The following is a 10,252-nucleotide window of genomic DNA, read 5'->3' on the forward strand; positions in this document are numbered from 1 at the left end:
TCCGCGCCATCGCCGGCCGCGGCCTAAGCTACCGCAGTCTGCGCCGTCGCCCACCACGACCGTCGCTGCCATCCGTGTCGTCGCTGACCGCGACCTCCGCCGTCGTCCGCGAGCCCCGCCGCCGTCCGCGGCCACACCGTCGCCCGCCGCGACCGCCGCCGCAATCCGCGTCGTCGCCCGCCACGACCGCTGCCGCTAGCACGAGCTCTGCAGAAGAACGAGCAGAGGATGGGAGAAAAGGGGAGGAAGAAGAAAGAGAAGAATGACAGGTGGGGTCCATTGGTTAATAGAGAGTGGAATGTGGAGAGTCTGTTGGAATAGAAGATAAATTTCACTCTCTAAATTTTTGTTAGGCTGGCCAAATAGGTATTTGGAGAGTCAAAAATGGCCACACTGTTGGAGATGCTCTAAGACAATACAGGTAGAATTATACTATTCTTTGTTTTCATGGTTTCAGCGCATTATTAGATGACCAATGCATATAGTAAACAAAAAACATATCACTCATTCCCTCTAGTCCTTCAACATTTATCTAAAGTGAAAATTACCTCATAATCTATGAATAACGGGTATTTCTACAATTTTCCACTAGCAGAAAAATAATCGCACAATATGCCCTAAATTTAAGCTTCAAGAATGAAAACTTCACATAATTTTTGCAAATAGATTTGTGAGAAATGATAAATATTTCATAAAATGCAAGTCTCATAAACTTACTATTTAGATTTGGTTTTAGGAGAGAAAATTTAGCAGGATTACCTTTCGTACATCAAAAGTCTAACGGACACTATGGTGCCCATCAAGGGTAGGGACAAGGGTGAGACAATTAGGCTTGAACGCTAGAGGTGGCAATGGGGCAGGGCGAGGGTGGGTTGGATAGGAACATCCCCGCCCCCCTCCTCCGCGGGTTCACTGGCCCTAGCCCCAGAGGAATAGACATGACGAAATCAATGAGTGCTAGACTTAAAACCAAATTCCCATTAAAATCTTATACAAAATATTGTGAAAAAAATGAAGATATAAAGAGACTTACCAAGAACAAATCAACTTAGCTAGGGATGAAAACGGTCGGAAAAACCTTTTACCATTTTCATTTCCATTTTTTAATCGAAAATGGACTCAGATTGGTAGATCTGAAAAAAGTAGTGATATTGATAATATCAGTATTATGTCGGAAAAGGGGCCATCGGAATGGAATCTACCGATATTAGTCAGAAGTTGAAAATTCATGTTGGAAACAATGGAGTGTGGCATAATCACACGTTTAACTATGCATGTCGTGTAACTAATGCCGCGGCTCACCTTTTAGCTCAATGTTCAGAGCTAAAAACTTGTAATATCTACCGTGATATAATCCCTGAGCCAATCCAGGAAGTACTGCTGTCTGATCTTAATTAATCTAAGAGACACCGCATTATCTATAAAAAAAAAACTATGCATGAAGATGGTTTCTTTTGGCTCCGCCCCACCCGCAATTGTTAGAGCATCTCCAAACCAAATTATAGCAACCACATGAAAAAAAAATGTCCTCCAACAGCCTCTCCAACGGGCTGACCAAGCTATCCCGCTGGCCAAACCCTGCTAGCAACTGGCCAAATCTAGCCAGCCACAACCGTTGGCCAATGGTGTGCCCCATGCCCTCTCCCCCTTCCCGCAATCTCTCCTCTTCCTTCTCTCTCCTTCCTCAAGAGAGCACCCATGGCGAGTATTCCGGCGTCGCTCCTTCCCGCCTCATCCGGCTCCCCCGGTTGAGCCGCCACATCCGACACCATCACCTCCACCCCCGGCTGCATCCTGCGCTGCCGCTTGCACTCCTCTCTGCCTTCCCACGCCGCCGCATCTGCCCCTAGCCACATCCGCCCCTGTCCCTGACCATCTGACGCCATTGTTGAGGTTGCCGTTGCTGAGGTCGTAGTAGAGAGCCGCCGCCGCCGTCGCCAGCCTTTGCGCGGTCGGCGTCGCGCTTCACCGGGGAAGAGGACCGAGAGAAGAGGAAGAGGGAGAGAAAGAGGAGGAATAATGTGTAGTAGAGGCTAATATGTGGATCCCAGTGTCATAGGCTGATAATGGAGAGTATAGATGGAGATGCTGTTAGAGTGAGGAATGAGTTTGGTTTGATAAATTAATTGGAGAGCTGACCATATGAATGTTTGAAGAACCCGATTTAGAATGGGTGTTGAAGATGCTCTTGCTCCCCACTTCCTCTTCTACATCCGCCGAGCTGCCGACGAAAGGAAGCAGCCATTGGCTGCGGCAGCGGCGGCTCGAGGAGTGCAGAAAAGCGAATCTAGAAACGCGGTCTCCCAGGCCCATTAGGCCTTAGCTAACCTAGCGTTGGGGAGTTGTGGGCCTGGCCCATTAACCAACCCGCCGCTTGGGGGTCAATCAGCCGAGGTCGCCCGAGGACGGGGAGGGAAGGGGCGACTGGCTGGGCGAGCTCCACTTCTCGCCTTCTCGAGGTCGAGGAGCCGATGAGCACAGCTGACCATGGCACCGGCGACGGCCCGCGGCTCTAACCCTAGACTAGGGTTTGAGCCGGCGGCGGCTGGCGGACTGGGACGGGCAGGCGCCCGCGCTTTGTAGTCCTACGCAAGGCTACAAGGGGCGAGAGCGGCGGCGACTGCCGCTGCCGGCAGCGCGGGCGGGTCGGGCACCAGGATGGCGGCGTCAGCGGCTGGTGGTGGCGTGGGCCGTGTGATAGCCGGTGTGAGATGCTGGAGGCAGCAAGGCGACACCGGCATGGACACAATGCCGACCCCAAAAGGTAAAAAAAAAAAACCCTGCAAGTAAGTAGGGGATTTGGGCATCTTCATATGATTGTGTGATTGATTGGCTACTTGGTTTGGTAGAAGTTTATTTGTTTGATTGATTGGAAGTAGGGGCTCTGGTGGAACTGCGTTGTCTGCGATAATGAAGAAATGAATCAAGAGTCTAACAACAACTGTTAACCCGGTAAAAACTCAGACACTAAAGATGAGTATACAATTTATCCCAAATGTCATTGCTGCTTAATTCTGCAAAAAAAAAAAATGTTTGGTGCATCATGTACAATTGGTAGGCCTCTCTAAGCAGTTTAGCCCATATCGCCCCTTCCCCTTGGAATGCTTTCCGTACTCATGACATTTGTTCTTGAGCATCCCAGAGACGGTGGTTTTGCTCTTGCTCATCACCACGTGCAGATTTGTAGGTGACTGGCTAACCTACGTTTAGAGGAACTATAGAGCTAGTGAAATTTGGTATCTTCTCTATGCATCCCTTAAATATTGCTGTCCCGGATTAGTATATGAAGTGACATAAAGGGGGAGGATACTGTTCACATGCTCATTCTTGTGATGTCTTGAAAACGCTTCATCGTTTGGTGTAACTAGTTAGTGCGTACACACAGACAGAGTTGAATTTACTGTCTGTGGCTACCAAGATCATACGTTCAGAACCATAGGTCTTTCATGCAACAAAGTAACAAACTACCAAAGAACACCCTCTAGTTTAGCATCAACTTCTCAAATCACAAGTAGCTAGAATTTATGGCTAAATAAGTTATACACCATCAAAATATACATCATTTTACTCGGAATTAGAGCGGAGTTGTACAAGTGAAGCATATGCACCATCCTTGATCCGCAATAGTGCTTCATGCTTTCCTTTTTCTGCAATTTTTCCTTCCTTGAGGACTGCAATCATATCAGCCCCTTTGATCGTGGAGAGGCGGTGTGCCACTACAATGGTAGTCCTGTTGACCATGACTCGATCCAATGCATCTTGAACAACACGTTCTGATTCTGCATCTAGAGCACTGGTTGCCTCATCAAGTAGCAGTATCTTAGGGTCCTTTAGGATGGCCCTTGCAATTGCTACCCTCTGTTTTTGCCCACCAGATAGTTGCACCCCTTTCTCACCTACCACTGTGTCGTATCCTTGTGGCAGGCTTGATACGAACTCATGGGCGTTTGCTGCCTTGGCCACAGCAGTGATCTCTTCCTCTGTTACCTCACTGTGTTTCCCGTATGTTATGTTGGCACGGATTGTGTCGTTGAAAAGCACTGGCTCCTGGCCTACAAGCCCCATCTGATCCCTCAACCAGCTGACTTTTAAGCTTCTAATTTCAACTCCATCTAGTGAGATATTACCAGAATCAGGATCATAGAAACGCTCTAATAAAGCAATTATCGTGGACTTCCCACTACCGCTCTCTCCAACAAGTGCTATGGTCTGTAGAAAAGGAAGGAAAAGGTTTAGTCATAACTATTTCAGTGCATGGAAATGCTGAGATGCAAAAAATAAAATGTAAAGTTGTGTATCAACACATATGATGTCACAGAAGTGGATGGGTCACACTCGCATCTATTTTGAAGTATGTTACTAGTTGTATTATGTAAATAGTTCAATAATCAAGTTAATTTTCTGATGGAAATTTTGGGCATGCACTAGTTTCAAGAAATAGGAAAAAGGAAGACAAATAGGTGAATGTGGAAGTATACCTTTTGGGAAGGAATGTGCAAGGTAAAGTCACTGAATATTTGAACATCAGGGCGTGATGGGTACTTGAAACTGACATTATTGAAATCAATGCTGCCAGTGATGTTTTCCATTATCGCTCCCTCGTCGCTACTTGAATCAATCCTAGACTTCCGATCGATAATACTAAAAATGGAAATGGCAGAATCCCTTGCCTTTGTTGCATTAGTAGACAATGCACTTGACTGCGAAACACCAACGGCTGCCAAAACTAAAGCAAAGAAAACCTGAAAAGCATCCAGCCCATTTGTGAATGATACTAGAATTAATATTCATATAGGCAATTGTTACTTGAAATACTTTAGGATTTCTTACTTTGAAAACATCTGAAAAAGTAGTTTTTCCCTGACTTACGAACTTTGCACCAACATAGAAGCAAAGACCGTAAGTCAGATATAACATCAAGTTTGAGAAACTTAAGCCAATCCCTCCAACGATTCCGCTTCGAATTCCCTGTTTTCTTAAAGCTTCACATTTCTTGTTGTATATTGCCACCACTCTTTTCTCTGAACAGAAAGATGCTACAGTTCTGATGCTGCCTACAGCGTCAGCCGCAACTTGGTTTGCATCCTCATACATCTCCTGTATAATGAGATCCCATTATAATGGCAATCAATTTAATTCTAGATCACTTGTCTAGATCATTCTCAATAAAACAGCAAGCAATTTTTACAGTTGTAAGCTGTAATGTGTCACCTTAGATTCTTCACTGAACCCCTTCAAGAACTTAACTTGAGCATAGCCCTGTGCACCCACTAAAGGAATTACACAAGTGATGATCAGTGCAAGCCTCCAATCTGCCGCAAAAGCTATGGCAAAGCCAGTGATTAGTGTAGCTACAGCCTGGACTATAAGGGCCAGGTTATCTCCTACTAAACGGCGGACATTCAACGCATCGACTGAGAGCCTTGTACCAAGTGCCCCACTGTAAGAAATAAGATGGCCTCTTAGCATTGGTTTAAATGTAAATATTTTTTTTATAAAAGATAAAATAGCAAAAGTACATTAGAGTAGCGCACCTGGAATTGGAGGGCTTATCAAACCAAGCAACCTCTTGGTGCATAATTCTTTGAAATGACAGTGTACGGACACGCTGTATAAGCTTTCCCCCAGCAATTCCAAACAAAAAATATTCTGCTGGGATTGAAATCAAACAAGCAACCCCCAGAACAACAGACATCAATGCCCAAAATCTAGAATCTTTTCGCAGCTGATCTGGCGGTTCATAGAATGATTTTAGAACACCTGGCATTATTATACCGTATAGTGGCAAAATGACTCCATGCACTGATGCTGCTATAGAACCTAACAAAAGAACTGGCACTTCTGGCTTATTAAGATTAAAAAGCCGTCCAAATGGTGTTTTTTTAATGGCCTTACTGTCAGAGTGGTCAACCTTTTGTTGTTCGCTTGTCATTCCATCCTCATGTATATCAACAGGCAATCCTAAGGGGCTCTTGAAGGAATACCTGTTGCTCTTGCTGAGAAAATCTTTAGTTCTTGATCGTCTGAATGACAAACTAGTACTTTTTGATCTGGAATCTGGTAGTTTATGCCTTTCATCACGACGAGTCTCTTGTAGCCTAATTAGCTGGGAGTAAGCTCCATCGGGATCCTTCACCAGTGCATCATGAGGACCTGTGTACGCAGGACATGTTTTGGTATAATGAATCATTTAAGGTTGACCGCAGAAATTTTCTATAATAGAAAAACAGTGCATTTCAAGTTAATTCAACCTTGTTCAACTATTTTTCCTTTGCGGACGACTGTGATGCAATCAACATTCCTCACAGTGCTCAAACGATGAGCGACAACGAGTGTGGTTCTTTCTACCATCATTCTATTTAGTGCCTCCTGAACTATCCTCTCAGACTCCACATCAAGTGCACTTGTTGCTTCATCGAGCAAAAGGATTTTTGGATCTTTGAGGATGGCTCTTGCAATTGCAATTCTCTGTTTTTGTCCTCCAGAGAGCTGAGTACCGCGCTGGCCAACTAAAGTATCATAACCCTGGTATGACATGAAAACATTGTTAGCTGATTATTTCATTAATATACAATTAAATTTGAGAACTTGGAGCATTCAGTTTTTCCTTTCTTACATTTGGTAACTTGTCAATGAACTTAGCTGCATTTGCAAGCTCCGCTGCTCTCTTGATCTCTTCAAGCGTTGCATCTTTTTTACCATATATTATGTTATCTTTAATGGAGGCCATAAAAAGCAGAGGCTCTTGGCTAACAAGACCGATCTTCCCTCTTATCCAATCAAGTCTCAGTTTCTTGATGCTAATTCCATCTATTAAAACTTCGCCAGACTGTGGATCGTAGAATCTTTCGACTAGGCTGATAACAGTTGACTTTCCGCTTCCACTCTCTCCGACTATAGCCATTGTTGTTCCACTCGCTACTTGTAATGACAATCCATCCAATATCAACTGCTCTGGTCTTGCAGGGTAACGAAAGTACACATCCTTTAGCTCAATATCGCCATTCATATCTTCTAAAACCATGCCATTGTTATCATCGGAATCTATCTCTGGTTTCCTCTCAATTGTTTTGAACAAATTGTATGCTGCAGATTGACCTTCCACAACTGCAGCAACTGCAGGTGTTGCATTGCCTAATGAGCTGTCACAAACAATTGGAAAGTGCCATGTTCAGAACATTATATACCATATCAAATGATAAAATTTTAATGGCTATTTTGTTGTAAATCTTTCAACTTTAATGTGATTTTAGGAGAAATAGCAAGTAATGTAGGTAAAGCAGTGAAACCCAATGCAATCGTTTGCATATGACATGTAATGTACTTCTCAGGAGAATATTCTCTTCGTGACGATTCCAAAAGCCTAGCGTTTGTCTACTTCTCCTGTTAGCGCAGAACATATTGATTAAACCTGCTCTTGCAATTGCTAAGGATACCTTGATTTAGCTATTAGGTACTTATGTCTATATCTCAGTTCATGATCCCCTTTTACTAACTGGAATTAATAACTACTCCTTAGCAATTGGTATGTCTGCCTAAAATGGTAATAGGGCCTAGGGATTATGTATAGTCAAGCAATTGACTTGACCATCAAACTTTAAGTTCATTCCATTCTGTTTACAAGAAACAAGTTACTTTCATGCATTGGCAATTAGCATTGTCTTTTTGTAAATAGTAATCAAGAAAATATTGAAAATAATTTAAGGTAATTCTGAAAATCATCTTGAAATCCTGAGAAGTTTTCTAAAAAACACCTGAGAAATGAACAAAACTGCCGTTTGCACTTCTAAAATTGCATGCTAACCAGCCTTCTTGATTTTGAGGTAATATATATAAATTTCTTGTTATATTTCCATCAATCCAAATAATACATGAATAGATTGGGGGTTCATTATTGTAGTGCACTAAACAGCATGTATTTTGATATCAACAGTGGAGGATTTGCTGAAACTTACGATGCACCGGTCAACACGGCAAACAAGATAGTAATGATTTTTCCTCCTGTGTAACCTTTCTCAATGATTAGCTTTCCACCATACCAGAAGGCTAATCCATAGCTGCCAAATACGACGCACATGACAGAGCCCATGCCAAAACCAGTGATAATGCCTTCCTCAATAGTAGCCTTGTATGACTTCTTTATAAAATTACGGTACATTGCTATCGCTTTCTTCTCACCATTGAAGGACACAACCTGTTAACACGGGATATTTATCAAACTTACTGTCTGCTACTCCAAAAAAAGAAGTGTGTTATAGCATTAAACAATTCATATAAATATGTGAAACTCACTGTTCTTATAGATCCAATGGTCTGTTCAACTGTGTCCCCAGCATCACTATATGATGTTTGTCTCTTGCTAGAAACTCTAGTTAGGGCCTGTGCAGAAACTGCACCGGCAATAGCAATTAACGGTAGCGATGTTAGCATGACAAGAGTGAGAAGCCATCCTCTAGTGAATGCTATGATAAAGCCACCGATGAAGCTTGATAACAGTTCTACAAGCTTCCCTCCCTGTAAAGGTTAAGATTAAAAATCCAAGAACACATCAGCAACAGTAGCACAAGGTGCAACTTACTGCCTGAATATATGAAATAATACAGTTAGTAAATATGATAACTATATCCGTTTGATATATCTTCCTAAATATGCAAATAATTATGCCTGCCATCAACTTGTGTCTATCCACACTTTTGTTTGCACTGTGATGAAAATATATGTTTTTTTTTCAGTAGCAATTTAATAAAAAATAGTATGTTCCTTACAAGGGAGCTACTAGGTATTTAGTACCTTCTCACCAAGAGCACCTTGAATTAGGAGGGTATCACTAGACATTCTAGAAACTGCTTCACCAGTTGTCATCTCTGTGTCGAAGAATGTAATATCCTGCCTCAGAACGGCTTTCAGGTATAAAGAACGGATGCGGGCAGACTGCCTTTCTCCTGCCATAGTCCAGCATGATACCTCTGGGACAAATTAAGGTGAGTTTTTTACTGGCAGTTGTACCATTAGCATGTGATATATTTAACCGAACAGATTAGATCGAAGATGCTGAGGATTATATGGTTAGGGAACGCATTTGGTACTTCTCACTGGATAAGTGCATGATGATGTTTATACTGTGTTAGTGTATCACAGTTGAGAATAACCGAATTCTAACATGTAGTAACAACTGACAACCATGATGTTAATAATGAATATTATGTATTGGTGATTGCGCATCCATGCAAGAGCAAATTAATTACTTATCCTAAGGGTGTGTTTGGCAAATGGGATATGGCAGGTGGGATTGGGAAATGGAAATGGATGAATGACTAGAATTAAATGAGGTGTAAAGAATGAATGGTAAATGAGGTGTGAAGAATGATAGCTAGGATGCAATATTACTTTTTGGAGGGTGGGATATTATTTCTCAATCCCATTTACCAAACAAAGCCTAATTTCACACTATCCTACAAAATTTCTTACTGACTTATGGATACTGAGACCCTTTGAATAAAAAGTGTTAATTTTGCTTTGGAATCTGATGGATACTCTGAGACCCTTTAAATGAAATTTCTTATTGACTTATGGATACCCGGAGACTCTTTGAATAATAGGAACAAATTAGATATTGAAAGAATTTCTCATACTGTTTACTACAAATTCCCTTGCTGAATACTATTTATATGTTTCACATCCATAATTTGAAGCTACAGGTTCCACTAATTCTTTTTTTTTTCTTTGTTTTTTTTCAGCGAAAAGGGCAGGAGCTTCTCTCTACTTCACTAAAGAGGTGTTCCAATCAGAGAAAGGACTTTTACTTACGAAGAAAGGAAGCTACTGAAGTTCCAATTCCCAGATATATGAAGTTGAGGACAACCTGGAGGAGAAAGAAGATCCAAAGTTAATTTGGCTACCGGCCGGTGTATCTCCATCGCGTATCACTAAGCGCCCGCGGGCACTCACCTTGGTCACGCTGCGGAGGACGCTGCCGCTGGTGTTCGCGCCGAAGGAGTTGATGACGTTGCCGAAGAGGACCGTCATGAGGGGCTGCGAGATGCCGTTGCCGAGCGCGCCCACCGTGCCGACAACCATCAGCAGCACGTCGAGGCGGTCGGCGTACCGGAACAAGCTGAACAGCGGCACCTTCTTCCCCGACGACGACGACGCCGCCGCCGCAGCATCCTTCGTCTCCCGGCCATGATCATCACCTGTTCCTCTGCCTGACTCGTCCATTTTTCTCGCCGGCCGGCTAGCTACAGCCTATTTG

The 10,252-nt window shown here is 43.0% G+C and overlaps 1 protein-coding gene and 1 long non-coding RNA gene across 2 annotated transcripts; one reads left to right on the forward strand and one right to left on the reverse strand.

Annotated features, from left to right (window-relative positions):
• Positions 1–2,316: 2,316 nt before the first annotated feature.
• LOC127776564 (uncharacterized) lies at positions 2,317–9,955 on the forward strand. Its single transcript, XR_008018192.1, has 3 exons — positions 2,317–2,764; positions 8,908–8,981; positions 9,738–9,955. It is a non-coding gene; the product is annotated as an uncharacterized LOC127776564 (long non-coding RNA).
• On the reverse strand, positions 2,959–10,252 carry LOC127776556 (ABC transporter B family member 11-like). Its single transcript, XM_052302974.1, has 12 exons — positions 9,949–10,252; positions 9,808–9,862; positions 8,791–8,966; positions 8,293–8,514; positions 7,956–8,194; positions 6,617–7,142; positions 6,252–6,525; positions 5,535–6,153; positions 5,212–5,440; positions 4,831–5,097; positions 4,479–4,742; positions 2,959–4,209 (listed from the first exon to the last, which is right to left on the reverse strand). Exons 1-12 carry the CDS (start codon positions 10,216–10,218, stop codon positions 3,565–3,567), a joined length of 3,786 nt encoding a protein of 1,261 aa, XP_052158934.1. The 5' UTR covers positions 10,219–10,252; the 3' UTR covers positions 2,959–3,564.

Source organism: Oryza glaberrima, chromosome 1 (assembly GCF_000147395.1).
Source record: "Oryza glaberrima chromosome 1, OglaRS2, whole genome shotgun sequence".
Lineage (NCBI taxonomy): Eukaryota > Viridiplantae > Streptophyta > Magnoliopsida > Poales > Poaceae > Oryza > Oryza glaberrima.

Bases quoted from the DNA above. Each gene is read 5' to 3' on its own strand.
- LOC127776556 (XM_052302974.1), bottom strand. From the start codon at position 10,218: ATGGACGAGTCAGGCAGAGGAACAGGTGATGATCATGGCCGGGAGACG. The intron at 8,967-9,807 runs GTAAGTAAAAGT...AATTTGTCCCAG, and splicing joins TTCAGTAGCTTCCTTTCTTC to AGGTATCATGCTGGACTATG. The intron at 8,515-8,790 runs GTACTAAATACC...TAACCTTTACAG, and splicing joins AAGGTGCTCTTGGTGAGAAG to GGAGGGAAGCTTGTAGAACT.